General features: G+C 42.3%; 1 protein-coding gene across 1 annotated transcript; it reads right to left on the bottom strand.

Annotated features, from left to right (window-relative positions):
* Positions 1–4,432: 4,432 nt before the first annotated feature.
* On the bottom strand, positions 4,433–18,725 carry lrrc24 (leucine rich repeat containing 24). The gene is made up of 5 exons (XM_069711385.1): positions 18,313–18,725; positions 9,613–9,802; positions 8,431–8,709; positions 7,948–8,116; positions 4,433–6,537 (listed from the first exon to the last, which is right to left on the bottom strand). The coding sequence occupies exons 2-5, from the start codon at positions 9,772–9,774 to the stop codon at positions 5,291–5,293; spliced, it is 1,857 nt and encodes a 618-aa protein (XP_069567486.1). The 5' UTR covers positions 9,775–9,802; positions 18,313–18,725; the 3' UTR covers positions 4,433–5,290.
* Positions 18,726–20,024: the final 1,299 nt, after the last annotated feature.

Here is a 20,024-nt window from a genome sequence, read left to right as displayed (position 1 = left end):
TGCACAAATTTAGTGACACTGAACATTAGAAAGAATCTTTTACAAACCCTTCTTCTGGGGAAAGCCATTGTAGAGGCCAGGCAGAAATGCATCAATAATTCAATCCCAGATATCTCATATTTGACCTCATACAAAAATCCATTCCCTTGTGTTGAACCAAGTTCGAAGAGAGATGAGAACAGATACTTGAAAGGTAGATGGGGAGGAGGGGGGGGAAAGAAAAAAAAGAAGAACAGCATCAGTATGAAAACCATGAGCTCTAACTCTTCTCTGCTGCTTCCTACCTCCACATGTTGATTGATGGGATCATGGGCAATCCTCGGTATATAACCAAAGTCTGGTAAAATATTCCAGCAGTAAAGATTCGTATGCATCCATTTTCTCAGATTATATTCTTTGTTATGAAAAGAATTTTGAATTTTAATGTTGACATCTATCCTTGACTGTCCTTGAATGGTTTTAATAATCGAAACCAAAACTGCAATCTCGTCCACAGAATTGCAAAGTACATTCAGGTTTTAACAGCTCTACAACATGCTTTCCAGAATTTTAAATATGAAAACTTTAAACTTTCCTCTGTATCAAAAAAAGGGTGAATAATCCTCTGACACATCCCATATATAATGACCTATGTTGCATTACAAAGTGCCGGTGGATTTTTAAAAGGTAAAACATGCACTGTGCTACTCAGTCGGGGGACTCTAATAGGCAGAAATGCATTAAAAACTAGATTTCCATATTACAGCTATCATTAGTGTTAATTTCGCATAATTTTCTGGCTGTTAAATCAGTTATGGAGGTCTCTGATCATCAGGACACACCTGCAGGTACGCTGTTGGGGATCTTTGCAAATAATTTGGAGTGATTAAAGAAAGTGCACCCTGTACAATAATGATACAACAGTTTTGTGCTTTGGGTATCAAACAGAGGGTGGACAAAATAACAGAAACAAACACTAGAAATGACACATTGATGCTAGATTGGATGAGCCGGAGGGACACATGCTTTAAACTGTACACTGCTATTAGTGGTTGTAAAGTTTATGCTGCTGTGATTGGTTATTTAACTGTCAACCTTATTGCCTTTATTCTAACCCTAACCTTAACTCTCCCACAAAGTAGCAATCAATCGTAGGCATAGAGTCCCTCCCGTTGATCCAATCTCGAACAAGCCCAAACGAGACGCACACTTTGCATTATTTGGATTTACTCTAAGGATTATTATACTGTATTGTATGAGGTTCTGTCTGTCCACCCACTGTTAGCTGGACAGAGAAAATAATGTTGACGGCAACATTATTCTCATTACTTAAATGTACCACGATCCATTGTGCCCATGACAACCATTGCCAGCGAGGCTTTGCTGGACATGTAATGACACAGCCTGAGAATTTTATTACAGCAGACACAAAGGAAATCCATTTGCTTCATAGGACAACTGGGGTAAGAGTATTTCATATTTCATTGTGTCAGAAAAGCTGCATAATACAGCCAGCTGTGATAAGGAGGTGTTTCGATGGGGTTTGGTCAGACAGTCATTTCTGTTTTTTTTTTGGGTTGTTGTTGATGTCTTTTCCAGTGCTTGGTTAATGCTCTTCCTTTGTCCCTTCATAAGGTCGTCTGTCTCTGGCAAGGCTTCTGTTTGCGAATCTGTACATGCGGTGAGGAACAACATCTCTGTAGTCAGTCCATCAAACAAAAGTCAGAGAGAGATACAAAAAAAAAATGGAGTCTTCGGTATAATTAGTTACCTTTTTGAAAATCCAAGCTTGCTGTTTTCTTTTCCTTTCAGTCTTTATGGTAAACTAGCTTAAATTTCTGTTGGATTTTCTCATCTACACTAGGCCTATCTCTTCAACTGTGTCTCTTAAAACTATTCATTATAATTTGCTATTGACAATAATGTTTTTTTTTTAAGACAAATTATGTCACAAGATTACATAATTAGGAATTATTAATTGTACATAATGTTAGCCAAAGTGTTCATCCCATGAATATAGTTGACTTTTTTTTTACATATTTGGACAAGCCAACCTTTCCCCCTCTTTGAAACAGTGCCCACAGAAAATGGCCATTTAAACACCACCACAACAAAAGGTAGCCTTTTCCGCTAAAATATCAATAGGTGTAATATTCCAGACCAAATTCTTCTGTGGAAAAAATATGCACTTTTGGCCTTAGAAGGTAGTATTGCCACATTTGCAGAAAAAACATCATTTCGGTATTTTTTTTTTAACCACTTCCATGCAAGATCTCTCATTTACAAGATATTTGAGGGATTTGAAACACAAAAAAATATGAACATCATCTGGTCAGAGTTACAGAGTGTTTTCCCAAAAGTTGAACTGTTCCTTTACTTAATGTAACCCACACAGGGTTAACAGAATACTCAATAGGCTATGGACCAGTGTCTAGATTAGTAAGGGAGAGGTTGTAAGAGATAACAGACACAAATAAACAACTGGAGCCGCAGGGATACGTTCAACTGCAATTATAATAAACTTCAGCAAAAAATAAAAAAGATTAAACTATTTACAAGTACTCGCATTCTAGGTTATCAACATATCCAATACTTAATGCATCCAAAGTAACAATAACTGCTTAGCAACTTGAAAACATTACACTCATGAACTGGTTATCAATATAACGTGTGATGAAAGAAAAGTGTCTCTTTAGTGCAAACAGTTTAGAGTTCTTTGGATCCAAACGTTTAAGTCGATTCCGTGTTGAGGTCGTAACAGTTTTTTCAGTCAGATGGGTCCAGTCAAGTCAGTTTAGTTCAAGACAGCTCTTTGGTTCAACAAAACAAATAACACAAAAGGTGACCGTGGTCCAACTCCTCAGGGTTAAAGGTGGCTCGCCATCTCCTTCATCAAGGAGAATCCAAATCCAAAATCTACAGTGTTATCCAGGTAACTCAAAAACCTACCCTGTGTACAAACAAGGCTATTACTCTATGGCATCACAAAACGGTGTTACTATAAATCACATCCAAATTCTTAATGTACTACTGTGTCACAATAGTAATTAAATGAATGAATTGGTTTCACTGTAAAGTATTTCTTACGTAATAACATTTTTCCTTTCATCATGAATTATGATTTCTTAAACATTTACTATGAAATTAATGCGTTTACTTTTTAAATCATTTACTGAATATAAATAGGCATATTACACGCTCACATTCTTTCATTTAAGATCATAGTTTATATGCACATGTTCAGTAGTTTTAAACAGACATTATATTTTATCATTAGTATTTGGAGTGCATAACAGGACAGCATTGCTGCAATATAAATAGTGCAACACGAACTTAAACACAAAAGTTATAACATCTGACATCTAAGTGACAATTGAGCTATGGATCACACTTTTCCCACCGGGTTATCAATGCAGAATAGTGCTCAATTAACTACATCTTAATGCTCTGACTAACACAACCGGAATTCAATGCCAAGTTCACATATCAGCAAGGAGACCACAAGCTTCCAGTGCCGCCTCCAGCCGACGGACAACACTACCTTCCACAGATAGCTTAACTTCGCTGGACTCACCATGACGCTGCTAAACGAGATTAACTGCTGGCACACAGGTGCTTGGATAACTCCTGTCACTTCACAGAAACTCTCTCAAAAGGTAGACTTCTGGTTCACACAGTTTTTACTATTCTGTGTTTAGCTGAAGAATTTCGCCATCTCGAGTCACGCTCGTCTGTTCATGCCAATGAAAACTTCATCTGAACAAAGTGACTATGATTGACACTGTGTTTAGCAAACAGACAACAACAAAGGAAACATCTTATAACCCGTGCAGTTTTACTCCTGGGTTACATTAATTCAACCGTCAAACTGACAGTGTGGTGAGTTCAGTGTTTTACTCTACTTACTGACATTGTGTTGGTGGTATACAGTGTTTCTGGCAGGCAGTATATTATTTTATAGGGAAATTTCCCTTCACTTGTGTTTCTTATTGAGTTCCAAGAAATAGTCTTGGCATTTAGTGGTTAGAAAAAAGCTTTAGAATACTGAAATAGCAGCCATTTAAAAAGAATATTGACTTGTTTTTGAATGAGAATCAATATGGTTCTCAGTCTTGGTATGAAGAACAGATTTAGCTTTTCGAAACACGTCTCCAATAGCGGCTCTCTATTTTAGTCAGCAAGTAGCTCTAAAGCACACCTGATACTACACTGCTTAGCAGCAAAGGGGAAGAATAAAAGGTTTATAAACCATGAACCTCTGACAGCAAACCTCAACACGGTGACTGAAAGCCACAATCTCTTCATAGAAGCCTGTTTTTCAGTCACCTGATACATCTCACGAAGGGAAGATAAAGACGGCCGAGAAAAACTATGAGGAGTACTGTTGGATTGTTAATAACAGCTGTGCTAAAATGACTGGTTGACGTTGTAATACAAGACACGCTGATTCTTTTAAAATACATTTTATTATGTAGAAACCAAACACAAAATGTGTAATAGTCACATTAGAATGGATTTTACAGACTGATCTTAATGGATTGGATTCTTTAAAGAGTCGATTTCAGACATTAGAAATGTTAAATCCTTCTTCTAACTGTTGCATTAAACATTCACAAAAAAACAAAAACAATGACAAGTTAACATCAAGTAATACAATGTTATGGTACAAACATAAAAAAAAGACTTGCCGCTGCATTCACACAGAATCTCGTTAAACAAATCCACCCACACACCCCCACGCACTATGGTAATGATAATGCTGTTTCAGCAAGAGAATTGCTTCAGGTCTAATTCTAATGGGATCTGCAACAAGGTCCACAAAACAACAGTACTTCAGTGAAAATTAGCTTTATTACTTACACAAAACACAGACAGTACACGGAAAATAAAACCAAAAGAAAGAAAGTCGTACAAAATATGAATCACTAGCCACCATGTGCTGCACAGTTTCAGTCTCTTTTGTGAGGATTAGAATAATAACCATTTCTGACAAGGTTAGCCACTTATAATGATCTTTAAAGGGTTGATTTGGAGACAGAAAAGTATGATTCATTTGTTATTTTCTCTTAACTTACCCCTGTTCATCTTCCTGACCCACCTTAATGTCATACAATCAATCAAATGAGGATCTCTGGGAGGCCGGTTGTGATCCAAGTTTTCCATGGCAACCACTTACTGACACTCTCCCCTCTTTTGAAGGCCAGATAATAATCTGATGCTTCAAACCATTGCACCAAGGTGATTTCCTGTTATGTCTTTAATTAAGTCCATCAACATTTAGTTTCCTCTCAGAACACAAACAAAAAACTCCTTAGCAGTGGATCTCGTAGGCGACCTGTGATCCGAAGAGGAGACTCTGACTGAGGAAGAGCTCTTCAGGGTCTGTTGTTAGGGGTCCCTCTCCTCCGTCTGCTGGGTTTCTGCGGAACCCAATGCCCCCCGATCTCGTCAGTGTCTGCACCATTTCGTGGTCCAGAAGAGCCTCCTTCATACCCTTCTGTTGGACAAACCCGCTCATCATGGCACACCTGGATGAGGTGGAGCCCAGGACAGGCTTGGCCCGATTGAGCACATACATCTCGTGGCCATGGTCATCACGGTACTCCTCCAGCTGCGCAAAAGTGGTGGGCCCATCAGAGTAGTCGTTAACGTAGAGGATGCTCTCTTCCTTGCTGGTACAGTAGGAGCTACTGTCGTCTTTCTGGTACTGCTGGTGACGGGTGTAGATCATAATCAAGAGGAGAACAGCAGTGAGTGCCAGCAAGGAGATGCCAACAGCAATAGCGGTCTGTGTGGCAGGGCCCAGGGCGTTGAAGTCCATGCTGTCCTGTTCATACAGAGGCTCCTGGCTAACATCCAGAACCTCTGGCTGATAGAAGGAGTTAGACGAAGAAGAAACATAGGAGTGTGTGTTCAAACGAGGCCAGAACTGGGATGAATATGAGGAAGAAGACATGTTGACAGCCAGGTGGAAGGTAACTCTAGCAACACCGCCAGGGTTCCAGGCCTCACACTCATAGCGCCCAGCATGTGCAACGGTCACATTGCTGAGGAACAGCATGCCACTGCCCATGTCCGGATCAAAGCTGTCCCTTTCACCGCCTTCCTCAGTCCCACGCACAAGCCCCTGGATTCCTCCAACACCTCCTACCTTCATCCCTGCACTGCTGGGCAGTGCAGTCACCGCTCCTTTGGCCCCCAGCCTGGACAGGTCCCCATTGGGTGCCAGCTCTTGAACGAGGCCTCGTGGTGTTAACTGGGCTTTGCCATGGGAGGCTTTCTTCCAAGTCACCTGGGGCTGAGGGTACCCCGAGGCTTGGCAGGAGACTCGGAGGCTCTCTCCTAGTCGCACAGTCAGATGGCTGGGCTCGAGCTGCACCACGGGAGGGATACAAACCAAACTGTTGGGAGCCACTTCCACCAGGCTGAGGTGGGAAAGGCGAGGGGGTTCGGAGCACATGAGCCGACGCTGCTCTGCAGAACTCAGCAGGCGCTGTCCATCTTCGCTGATCCAGGTTCTCAGCCAGCCAAGAGCGCAATCACAGCGCCATGGGTTCTCTGGAGGAGAGGAGTAGAAGAAGACAAGGAAACACGGGTCAAATCAAGACAGGGGTTTTATTAAATGCACTTTTTAATAACTTTAGGACCTTCACTTTTAAGCCAATGTGATAACAATTACTTAATACTATTTGGACAACTCTTCAAACTCCATACGCTTTTGAAATTCATCAGACGGATTGAAAGCATCTGGAGAGCACCTAAATAGTAGTCCTGCACCCCCCCCAGCTTATTGCTCAAAGCTTCAATCTATGCTGTGATTACAGTCTGGAAATCCTGTTGTTTGACGCAACCACTCTGAAGGGCAGACCAACCCGTGAACAGTCGAGGTGGCAAAAGACAATGACAGTGAAGTAGTTACAAGAAAGGAGGCGGTAGGAGGGTTTTGGGGCACAACAATAGGGTATATGGTGGTCAATGCTGATTGCTTAAAGGCTGCTCCAATAGTTTACAAATTGACCCAACACCTATGCTAAGTAGGGTGCAACGGCTGGAAACAATCCACTATGGAGCATGGCCAGACCCATAAACTCACACCGTTAATCTGAGTCAGGTTTTCCCATGTTGGGATATGGTAAACAAATTTATTTTGTTTATGGTAATTGCAAATTTTTTTTATTTTTTTTTTTTTTTAGCTCTTTTGAGTCCATTACAGGACTAAGCCCCGGGAATATTTAATCAGAGCTTGTTTGGTTTCCCATCATGTTGGAAATTAAAACTACTTGCGATCATTCTGAATGAACGTACTCAAAGGAAGAGCAAAAAAATCTCAGCTTTCAGAGAGGGCAGAGATGTTTAGATATCACTGCATTTTTGCACTTTGCTGTTCCCTTGAAAAGTGACAAAAATAGTTGTATCCTTTTGTGTCTGGCTGTGACTTAGGTGTGAATGTTGGTTGGATTGTTGGTTTTGAAACTTACAAAAATGGTCGGTATGATTTAAGAAAGGTGTCGGAGGAGGGTTTGCCAAATCCATGCCAAAGTAATGTAATATACTGGCCCCCTAATATTCCTCTAGAGGACATTTTACACTCACACACATGTACTTACACCATCCACAAGCTGTTTCTTCACTATACTTTGAGGACTCTTTTTATTATCATCAAAGGTCTTTGGCTGAAATCTTTTGATATGTAAAATATATTTAATGGATCTTAGTTTTCCTTGACATGAGTCTGTCTGTTGTGGCTTACTGTTTCAATGTCATTAATAGTGTGTGAGTTTTAGTGCTATGGCAGTGCATTATTGCAGCAGTTCTAGCGCTGGAAGAATTTTTCATGGCACTTTGATTTAAAATCATTGATACAATGTATCAACGTGTGCTTCAGCCATTTCCATTCATCAATTCCTTTATATAATGTATTCTGTCACATTACAGTAAGGTGTGATATGTTCTAGGAATTCTGCCTACCTGTGACACGGAGCACCTGCAGGCTGACAAGCGGTTTGAGGGATGAAGAGCCCAGGGTGCGGAGGTGATTCCTGCTGAGGTCCAGCAGGGCCAGAGATGACAAGCCAGACAGCGCTTGTTCTGCTAACAGCTCAATGCTGTTTTCCTGCAGGTGGAGTTCCTGCAGACGCTACAGACAGCAAAATGACATAAAGCAGAGGAAGATAAGTGTGAAAATATCAAATTAAAGGAGGGATTGAATTGTCAAAGGTAAAGACAGCAGGATGGCTCTGTTCCACCTGAGTCAGACTTCACTGTATTACTGTACTGTACGGTGGGGATTAGTCAGGGATGTTATCATGAATGGAATAATACAGTTGCAGTTGTCACTCAATGTAATCCAGAAAAAGGCATCTCACATTTGGTTTCTGGGATGCTCAAATCAAAGTGTGCTTTAACCATTTCCATTTATCCATCTCTTTATCTCAGCTCACACAAGCCAACCTGAAGTCCCCTGAAGGTGTGGTCCTGGACCCGCGTGATCTGGTTGCCAGCAAGGTAGAGGATCCGTAGGTGCTCCAGACCCCGGAACATGTCGGGGGTCACCAGGTGGATGAGGTTACCGTTGAGGGCCAGCTCAAGCAGCTGCCCCTGGCTGAGAAAGGCCCCGGGCTCCAGGGCTGAGATGCTGTTGTTCTGGAGGTACAGATAATGGAGGCTGCCCAGGCGAGTCAGGTCCTGAAGACGGATCTGCACTATCGCGTTGTCCTGGAGGAAGATGGTCTTAATGGAAAACAGGGTAAATGAAATTAGTGGAGTGATCACGAATTGATTGCATTTGGGAAACAGAGGACAGGATGTGATGTTTGAATTGGTGTCTGTTTTCTACGAGAAAGTGCCTGTGCCTGTTGCTGTGCTCAGTAGGTGGAAAATGTATTAACATAAGGAGAGATTACATTAGCAACAGGGACACTGAACGGCATCTCAGCGAGAGGTGCAGAGCTTTGAATATATGTTAATGTAGGCAATCCAAACAACATGGAACGAGTTCAGGATGGTAATAACGATGACGAGGTGGGTTTCCTGTTTAGCGCTTCAGTTCTCGCCAAACTCTGCAAAAATCACAGACCTTGTCAGCAAACATATCCCAACAAAACAGCTTTGATTGATTGGAGCTGTATAGGAAGTGCTTTCTATGTTGGATACACAATGTTTGGCTGTCTGCTCGATTGGTGATGTGCATTCATCGTAGGTGTTTTCACCACGGAAAACACAGGGCCATAAGGTAAGATGTGATTGACGAGATAGACCTGCTGATTGGGGTTAATGGAACAATTTATGCAGGACATGCTTTTCATTAATATGCATGAGCTGCTGTAATGTTTGGGGCCTGAACCCAAGAGGAAGAGACAGTGTAATGTTAAACATCTTCTCAACAGATGATCAGAGAATGTGCAAGAGTCACTTTCTGAGCAAGAATGAATAATTATGCAGCCAACAGCGCAGCCCCTCCCGCAGGCTTACATCAAAGAGGGTCACGGTGAATTGATTAACCACAATCATTTCAGGGTAATAAGAATGGATTAGAGAGGAAGTCAGCTGGAAACCGCGGGTGCTGGAGGGTGCGGGTCAGCTGCAATGCATTGGCATCTAGTGCCCTAACTTATTGTCGATTGGCCGACTGACCTCGGTGACAGAGGAGACGCCCTTTGGGATCTCTTTGATCCCAAGCGACCCACATTCCACTGTGAGGCTGTAGCAGCGGCAGCCGGAAGGACAACCCAGGGACAGCCGAGGGATGAAGGCCAGGATGATGAGGGTGAGTCCGGAGAACCACAAGAGGCCCATGATTGTCTCCCAGTTGGCCTTCAGAGACCTGAGGAGAGAAGGTGGGAGAGGAGAGGAGCCTAAGCATTGATTACACCACTCAGCTGCACAACAACAAACTTTTTTTTTTTTGCTTCACGGTCATGTTGAGACTGACAGTAGCTGTCGTATAAGCAGATGACTTTGAAATGGTGGGGGGAGGATTGACAAAAAAGCACGGGAACATAAGCGTATCTCTTCATCCCCAGCTGTTTTTCATTCGACTGTGTCTATTCAGTGGAATTGCAGCAGCTTCTATTATGGGCTTCAATTAATTAAAGATGTGATAAAAGATGTGCAGGTTGCCTCAAGGACCTCTCTCTTGTCTGTTTAATGCATGCGCAAACACACTCACACTCTTCCTCTGTTTCTGTCTCTCTCCTTGTCTTATAAACACACACACATGCGCGACAAAAAAAAACAACAGGCTCTGTTTAGACCCCTGTAATCTCAGAAACCACATTTAGCTCCTCAAAGCAAATTTCGAGTAGTAACCAGCTCTTATCATCTGATCAAACCCATTAGCTGCTTGCTGCACCTTACAGTAATATCTTCCCTTGATATAAACCCATCACTGAGTAACTCATCTATGCGCTTTTTAAAAAAAATTCTATACAGCCCAGAAGGGATTTATAGTTCTGCTTGACTGTTCGCATCCAAACGGCCATAGACTCTCTGCAGATCACATGAAGATACCGCAGGGTTGGAGATATAATGCGTGTTGAAATGTCACACTGAGCCCGTCATTCTGCTCCAGTGACAGCAGGTAGATTTACTGTGCTTTGCTGCGCCGCCTGCCTCGTCCTAGAAAAAGCTTCTTCCAGACATTTCCATTGATCCAATCTATAGTCTCACATTGTTATAAAACATTCATGTGCAACCCCGGCCACGTCCCCGTATCCAATTAAACTTGTCCGACTTGTGAAATTCCTAGTTTGCCTAAGATTGCAGAGTCACCAAGTCAGATAATTGATAGCACTTACATCTTGCTCTCAGTGATTTGAAGCCCATCTCGTTTATTAATTATTAGAATGCACACAGAGCTCATTAAAGCAAAGTGATGAAAGGGTCCTACGCCCGAAATAAACTGTGACTGATAAATATTTAGTTTGCTGAGTGTTTGAACTGTTCTGTCAGACTGATATCAAGCCTGTCCCATTTGTAGAGTTATAATCCAGACCAGTAATTTAATGCCTAAGCGCGAAAGCACTAGGATCACTATTTCAGTGGCTGAGAAGTCATTTTCAGCACGGGCACACTGCATTATTGAGCAAATGAGCAATGAACTGGATTTTAATATTGTATGTTTGATTTAGAGCACATGTGTGAGGATAGCCAGCTAGATTAATACAATGTGACCTACATAAACTGCTCAGTCGTCTTCTCTCAGCTAAAAACAGAGACACTTATTAACAAAAGCATACCATTTCCTCTCTGGAGCTCTCCAAAACAAGCACGGAGAGAAATTATGTGTTTCTATTGTCGGGGAGAAAAAGCAGAGAAATTGAATTTTGAATAAGGCCTTGGTCTGTCGTTGAGCTTTTGTTACTTCTCACAGTAGCAGGACTTCTAAATAGCTTTGAGTTGCTTTAAAAGTATCAGAAGGGACCTGGAGAGGAAGACACTTGCCTGCCCTCGGCTAAGAATACACGCAGAACAGGATGCACCGTCTGATATTTGTTGTCAGAATATCAATGCAAATCACACCCTGCCAGGTAGAGAAAATAGCTTATGCATTTCTCCTTCAAAAAGAGAGACAATGATATACTGCACATACATTGTTGGGTGAGAAGGATGTGACATGCAGAGAAGGATAACCTCTCGAGTTATCAGGGTCTGCAAACTGAAAGAAGACCAAAATAAATCAACAGGGGAGAGGGGTTCTTTAAATAGTGCTGCTGACACTTGTTTTACAGTACGGTATACTCTCCACTGTTTCAGATTCAGCTTGCACCATGCTTGACTCATCTTTTGTCATGCTGATGTGGGATTTCAGTGGTAAGAGGTCAATTTGTTCATTTCAGTCTCAGTAATCCTCTGCGGAACATGCGTAATCTGCACAATCAGATGCTTGTTAGCTAAGCCGCTCCCAGCACCGTCGACATTTTCATAGAGGGAGCTGCTTTGTTCAACATTAACAATAACCACAAAAAAACAAGGTCAGCTATATATCTTCATTGACTGTGTGAAAATGTGTAACTAGGATGATTAGAGCTCAAAGTTGTGTGCACAGATCTGCGTGTTAAAGGAGAGTGGCTGCAGAGGCCTGCCGGGGCAGATGTCAGTCAGCAAGTGCCAAAGGGAATCTAATAAAGCCCATATCACACAAAGCCTGTTCAGCATTCACCATCAGCATCGACCTCTTAACATGCATCCATCACACATTTCTGCAAACAGTATGATGCACCGGACTCCACATCCGTTGTTTTGGTTTGTTTATTTGTGAAATTACAATTGTCTCTTTTTTTTCTTGACATAGCGCTTTGTTTTTGCGCCCCAAACAAATCATCTGCTGCTGAACAATCACAGCCTGCCGACCAAACAGAGACTGCACACCACAGTGCTGTTATTTTTTTTCTAAGGAGGGTGTTGTTGATGTGTCGGAGGTGCAGCAGACAGCCAGAGTGCTGCAGGCAGAAGCAAAGTTCACATCCCCGTGCTGCCACCGGGGCAGGTTAGCCTCATCCGTTGTTATGGTAACTCTGGTGATGAGGGAAGGTCTGCTCGCGGGGCCCGAAGGCCAACCACAGTTCCGATGAACTGGCGCTAGGCAAACAACTCTGCAGAAATAGAAGCTGTCATTTCCCAGGCAAAATTGCTCACAGGCCCTTGAGCTATGTGATGACCCAGAGCGAAATCATAAATTTTCTTCTAGTCTAAAACTCTTTCTCTTTCTCCGGCTTCAACTTTTTCCCTTCTCCTTTCCCTTTTTACTCTCTTGCTCCCTTCACGGTTTCTGAGAAAGCCTCTATCATTTTCCCTTTCTAAGTATTTGACCTCTCTCTTTTCTCATCTCCTGTCCTTCTGCTCTGACTGACAGGAGGTAAATCATCTGTCTCAGAGCATCCTTTTGTCCACAAATAGACTGAGGCCAAGCCATCGGGAAGAACACTGTGGCACTAACCCAAGAGTAACACACTGACTTTGAGAGATAGTCTCGACTGCGCGTGCAAAACTGCACACATCCGCGCGCTCATAAACATGCAGCGCACGCCTACAATGTAGCACTTGTACACAAGCACCAGCCACCAACATTCAGGGACACACACTCTTGACTGGCAAACACACACACACATTGGAAGATGCACAGACGCTTATGCACTCGCACGTCCTGCCTACAACCAGCAGTCAGCCATCATCATTCACAGACACAGTCCAAGTCAGACACAAGCACACACATATTTATGTGTCAGCGGTAAAGGAAGCTCTGCTCAGTTAATAAGTCTGCATTGATTTCTTTATTTTTCCACTACTACTCTGTCCTGTTGGGCACAGCAGCCATTGATTTTTTATCTTGAAAGCAGATGGGGGGGGGGGTGGGGTGGGGGGGGTTGCATTTGTGAACATCTATGTTGAAGAGAAACCGAGTAATGAGAGCGTGTTGCTTATTGCTGGGATACTTACAGTATGTGTATCTATGTGTGTGTGTGTGTGTGTGTGTGTGTGTGTGTGTGTGTGTGTGTGTGTGTGTGTGTGTGTGTGTGTGTGTGTGTGTGTGTGTGTGTGTGTGTGTGTGTGTGTGTGTGTGTGTGTGTGTGTGTGTGTGTCAAGCTCACTGTCAAGCTGCCTCGAGCAGAATCACCGTCTGAGCAGCAGCACTCCGCCACTTCTCCCAGCGGAGCATTTAGTCTAAATCCCTCTCTGCTTCTTCCCCATACTTAGACAAACTCAATAAATCTTCACTTTTTAAGAGTTCACATGATAAACGTCTGTGACACGTCTGTCTGCGACGCAAAGACGGGCGTTGGTAATATAAGCTGGCCTGCAAAAAAGCTCAGAAGTTATTGGTATAAACTGCGCCGAGGCTCAAATAAAACCCAGAAACTTTGATTTTGTTTGGGGCTGAACTGATGCTTTACAGGCTGTAGCTGAGGAAGCAGCGGACAGCAGCACTGCAGACTCCAACCACAAGTGAAATGATTCAGAAAATTCTTTCTTCAGCTTCAATAAGGCTTTGTATTCAGATTCTTGTGAGTCAGTTCGACTTGTGACTGATAATTAAGAACTAAAATCACAATGGCAAGCTGACTAGTGCATAATCAATATCCATTTTCCACACAAGATTTACTTTTATACCGTCCACTGTTCAGGAAGGCTGATTCAAACATCACATCATGATTGCACGAAGCTTAAATGGGAGATTTTCAACCTCTTTTAGCCTTATGACCTTGTTCGTTTTTGTCTGTGCTTCCTGTCTTCTAAATCCCAGTCTTTATGTGCATGATGAAACGGAAGTAACATTGCAAAAGCTGTGTAAAAAAAAGTGTTATGCTTGAATTTTGTCCTTCTTTTATCGAAAAATACAATCATCCAGATGAAATTAAAATAGGATAAAAAACGATTTTACTTTCCAATAAGGCATCGTTTATAAAAGAGTACAAAACTGCTGCCAGTCTGCTTACGAAATGCCTGAATACACATATGAAAAGACATTGCCAAAGTCTGATACACCCTCACTGGTTCTCTGAAAATCTAAATTATGATAACTTTGCGAGCCTGCGCTTATTGTAGTTGGTCTATAATGTAGATAGGATTACTCTTGTCTGATTTGGGTACGAATTTTCAATAAGGCACCCTGTAAAGGGTTATAATGACGACGTTGTAATTAAGGTTTTCAATAATCGTAGAAATAGTTAAGAACAACTTTCAGGTTCCCAGGTTGTAAAAAAATCCATTGACTTGACCATACCACCAATTTTTGAAGAAAAACAGCTGATTGAAAATCCATGTATTAGGGATACGTAATGACCTAAAACTTGGAATAGTCTAACATTTAACATTGAAATACATTTATTCGCTTCCTGCCAAGACTTAGATGAGAAGTTTGACACCACTCGGCTAAAACCAGTTAGCCAGTTAGCGTAGCTTAGCATGAAGATTAGAGGAGGGAAACAGCTAGCCTGGCTGTGTCAGAAGGTAAAAACATCCATCTGTAGCCGGCTGCTGTCATGAACTAACATGTCATATCTTAGGATGGTTATATGAGGGGTTGTATTCTGGGCTGTCTGCTGTGACTTCCTGGTGTGCACGTATTAGCGGGAAGAATCAGGCAAGCTGTTTTTAGTCTTTATGCAAAGCTAAGCTAAACTAATGTGGTTCTAGTTTCAATTTCACACAACAGGCATGATTGTGGTATCAATCTTCTCACTTTACTATTGGCAAGAAAGCCACCGAGCTTATTTTCTGAAATGTCAAACTGTGTATTACTTCAAAGTGATAATTGTGCAAATCTCGAGAAGACAGCAAAGGTGAATGAGAAATCAGCTCCGTCTTTGTCTTGGTCACACATTGTAGTCAGGAATTTAGTAAACAAACATGCTGGCAGGAGTTTAATAAATGATGTCACCTTTTGAAATGTGACTGTCAGTGCTTTCTGCCCTTCCCTTTTCAAAAAAATCTCTGTGTCAACACCACCTGTCTGACACTTACTCCTGTGTTTTCGCACCACTTTTTGTGACACCCTTTTTTACATGCCAATTTTCTCTGTGGCATCTCTCTGTGTCTCTGGCACACTGTCCGTTCTAATAGTCAAGGTTGGTTGATGAAGTCGATCAGAGCAATTTCATTCACAGTACCGTCGTCTGATGGGCTGCAGAATTTATGAGTCAGTGGATTATGCGGGAGCAGAATAAATGGTTTGATTTTTATATTTCTTTTTGCTCCATTTTCATCAGTCCGGTTGCCCCCCTCTTCTTCTTCTCCCATTCCTATGTGTCACTGGCACACATCCACTGAGGTTTGACGGCTGCTCAGGAAAGGTTTTGCTTGTGAGGAAGATCAGGCAGGTTGGAAGATGAATGAAGGGGAGCCACATCCTCCTCTTTTCAGAAGCAAAACAATCCCTTTCAATTTTAATATTTACCCCAATTTTGATAAAAGTATTCACTTGGATGGACTTTTATTTGATACTGTTTTCTTTAAAGCTGTCTTCTTACTGTGTTTTCCGCTGATGTTCCAGGCGAGTGAATCTGAATTGTAAATATGGCTGCTTTTTATGGCGGTTCAGTTGAAAGTGCAGGTATTACTCAAGCAGCAAAGTCAGTGCGTGGGAACGTGTGTCTGTGTGTGTCTGAAAATGAAATGAAATGAAAATGATGCTTCGATAACGATTGCTTATCTTCCCACTATATTGCATCTCTATAATATTGGTTGTGCAGTGGCGTCGGTAGTAGGAGTCACTGAATCCTCATAAATTATGTTTCTTTGTTGCCATGGAAGTGACAGCACCTGCTGACTCCAAGTGATGGATGTCAGATGTATGTCAAATTACACTCAGGCACATAGCCTATATTGTGGTTATCTGTCCTGCCTGGCATTTAGACGGCAAATAATGAAACGGTTTTCCCTCCACTTTATTTTTCCTCATGCATTTCTTATTTCACTGATCTTTGCCACCTTCCCGTATCGTTCTCAAGTCAGGCCAGAATTGAGGCGGCTATATGATTACAGCCAAGACAGATTTCAGTCATCATTGTCTGGCAGACAGTAGCCAATGAAAAATTAAAGATCTCTGCAGGCGTAAGAAGTCAACTTGTCCATACGGATCTGTCCATGCAAGACAGATTCCCCCACCCTCGGAGTTAAACAAACGAGGTCCTATCTGGGGGCCCGCTGCTTGGCTCCACACTGCTTCATGTGCTGAATAGCAATTAACCGGAGGGACATGCATTATAACTCTGACATTAAGGAAGCAACAGTGACGGAAAATTCAGACACGGCGCTCTTCTCTTACGGATATATAATACTTAAAAGCTAGTAGTAACCTAATCGTAACATATTGCTCTTGGCAACTCCTATAATATCCCTGTAATATTTCTGCCAGATTCCCGATAGGGTGTGTGCCGTGCTCAGCAGTGATCTTATTTTACTTTTCCCATCACAACAGTATCACTTTAATATTCCCTGGTGATTTAAATATGCTGTGGCTCTGCAGTGAAATAGGCATAGTTTGTGTCTAATTTGTATTCTAACATCGAGACAGCTGTTTTAGTATTGTAGTGCAGCAGCACGATGGCACAAAATAAAGTCCTGAATCACTGCTGTGACCCGTTTGCTATTTTTCTCTTCCTCTTCCTAATCAGCTTTCAAGTTATGTGCTAATAAGAGACACAGCAAGAAGGCTGAACAACACATCACCCCAGTCAGTCTGCATAACGACCCAGTTGCCACTTTATTAAGTCAACTTTGCGGAACCCGATGCAGTCTGGTACAACAGCCCTGCAGTGATGGAGTTTTTAGTGAGTCTGTTTTGGGCATGTGTTGATTCAGCTTCATGGAGGCTGTCGTTTGTGCTGCTGTTGAGCTATATAGTTCATTATTTATTTATATGCACTCAGTGACCCCTTTATTAGGTACACCTGCACAGTCTAATGCAGTCCAGTGCAACAGCCCAGCCATAGAAGCCATCTCTGCAAAGCTCATAATATTCAGTTTTGAGTGGCATTGCATGGGAATTGTAGAAGTTGTAGTTAAAGGTATTATATCAGGAGGTATTCCTAATTTTTGTCCTTCCCATTTACATACATGACGCACAGAAGAGGGAGCATTAAAGGCGTCATTAAAGGAGACTTTATGGCAGAGCAGTAGCATTTCATTAGTCTGCACAAGTGTATATCATAATATTTAACTCACTTTATATACGTTAGACTTATACGTTAGTGTATGCTGTATAGACTACAGCACACACTGTTATGTGTTTCATTAATATGAAACAATAACATTAAGTATAGGTGTTTATGCGATCCTTAGTTTGAACTGTATTGCATCAAACTAAGAGGTGTTTACAATATTTTGTCCACCCCATTCATATAAAACAGGGTTTTCTAGAGGACTTGAATTTTAATAATACATAAATAAGTAGGCTATTCATGCATACATAACCACTCCAAAAGCTGTTTTCTATTTAACTAGGCTATTAACTGCTATATTTATAAGTTACCTATCAGGATAGATGAAGTGCTGGGTTCTGAGGCCCTTCAGAGACATCTGAGGGTAACAAATAACAGCTTTTCATTTCATTTTAACTTCATCCATGAGATTATTCCAGTTCCAAAAAATTAGTCATCTCTTTTGTTTCCCTCCCACTCTGTAATCTCTTAAAGTACACTGCAAACAGTTTTCAACATACAGCACCGAAAACAACAACAACAATTTATTTTCATATTGGGGGGGGGGGGTTTAAGATCTAGGAAAATGTCAAACGGGGTCGCCAACAAACAACATCTGAGAACCCTCGGTGTCACTATCCCATGCCCACACTGTCCCCCCTCTCCCACCCTCCAAAACACAGATGCGACCTACCGTTTGCTTTGCGTGCGCGGACTTGATCTCGGCAGCAGACTCACCACTTGGTCAGTCGACTTGAAAGAAAATTATAATATAATAATACTGAGGAAAAAAAGAAGAAGATGAATCCCACTTCAAATCAGTGCAGGCAGATGCGCCTGAACATTGTTTCCCTCCCTCTGCCCCGCTCGCTCTTTTCCCTCGCTCCTGACTGGGCAGCGGCTTAGAGTCCACGCAGCCTGCTCAGCTCCTTCGTTGTAATTGGATGCTGAGAGCCGGAGGAAGCTGCTTGCATCTGCCAAGGCTGGACGTCAGCCCTGATGATGGTCGATTTAGATTCTTAGATTCTTGTCTCCATCCTCTGATATTGTTATGCGGCTTTGATTCGTTTTCCCTTTTTTTTTTTTTTCCCTGCCTTCGCCTTCCAATAGTGACCCGCTCCTCAAATTACCCCTGCTTCAATACCCCCTCTCTCTCTCTCTCTCTCTCTCTCTCTCTCTCTCTCTCTCTCTCTCTCTCTCTCTCTGTGTGCGCATCAGTGAGTGAGAGAGAGGCAGGGGTGTATTTATTATCTTTATTTTCATTCAGTCACTTTCAAAACATAAATTGGGTGGTCTCGTGTCTGCCTGGAGCCGCTCGTTACAGTTGAGTATTTGTTCCCGCTGGTTGAAGGCGCCACAATGAACAGCGTCACTTTATTGTGAAACAACACATATGCAGGCAAGCGACCGTGATTTCAGCACCACGGACAGCGACCTTGTTTTTTATGAAAGTTTACGGCCGTGTAAAATGTGATCGTCCATGTTCCGGTGCTGAAAAAAGACACGCTCAGTTATATTTCCGGCCGCTGCGACGAAAGCGTATAGCGGTGGAGAAACCGCGAAGGACGGAGTTGAAAAAGTGCCATATCTGTCGGGCCAAGGGCAAGTGAATTCGAGCTGAACCGTAGCCTTTCAATATCCTGCCACACCATATTGCTCAGTTATAGTTCTCGGCCACAGTTCATTACTGGTCGTGGGGAAGAAGATGAATTATAATAGCTGTTACATTCTATTCTCAGGCACTGTGGGGGGTCCTGATGCACATTGTTCTGCATTTGTAACATTAAAATGCTCTGTTAAACATATTTCTAGGCACTGGCTCAGTTTCCAATATCGTCTAGTACTGTGGCACTGTAGCCTACATACTCAGTCAAATGAACTCCAGAGTCAGTGATGGGAATAATGGCTCTTTGAAGGGAGATGGATCTTATGGCTCCGTTCCTTTTCCTTTCCTTACTACTTTTAGCTCGGTCTTCAAACCATGCATTTATCTATTACTTTTAAGTTACTATTCAGTGTTTCCCACAGGTTAAGAATTGACTTGTTGTGGTGCGGCTTGTGACCGATGAGAGATGAATGGAATCAGAGTGGGAGACTGTGACCCAGCTTATTTTCTACAGCTACAATTTACAGATGTTCTCTAAACGCCTCACATGAAGACTATCAGTGTGCGCTACAGTTTACCGATGTTCCCTCGATGCTTCACCGGCAGGAGAGACACTGAACTTGTGACTTCATGCGCAGTAACCACACATTCGCATAGACAACTGGCTGCATGGTGAACATATCACGTAGCTAACTTGCCAATGCACTTTGCGCGTTACTGGGCGATTCCACTAGAGGTCACACCCTTTAATGTTTGTAATATAAACAGAACTTCCAGATTTGCATGATGTTAACAATAAC

This window comes from Brachyistius frenatus, unplaced genomic scaffold (assembly GCF_029030835.1).
Source record: "Brachyistius frenatus isolate BFR_SWC_R1_liver_20210118 unplaced genomic scaffold, ASM2903083v1 Contig_99, whole genome shotgun sequence".
Lineage (NCBI taxonomy): Eukaryota > Metazoa > Chordata > Actinopteri > Embiotocidae > Brachyistius > Brachyistius frenatus.
Note: the sequence above shows the minus strand (reverse complement) of the source record. Positions and strands in the feature narration are given on the sequence as shown.

Bases quoted from the DNA above. Each gene is read 5' to 3' on its own strand.
- lrrc24 (XM_069711385.1), bottom strand. From the start codon at position 9,774: ATGGGCCTCTTGTGGTTCTCCGGACTCACCCTCATCATCCTGGCCTTC. The intron at 8,117-8,430 runs GTTGGCTTGTGT...TGCTGTCTGTAG, and splicing joins ACACCTTCAGGGGACTTCAG to CGTCTGCAGGAACTCCACCT. The intron at 6,538-7,947 runs GTAGGCAGAATT...CCTCTCCTCCAG, and splicing joins GCAGGTGCTCCGTGTCACAG to AGAACCCATGGCGCTGTGAT.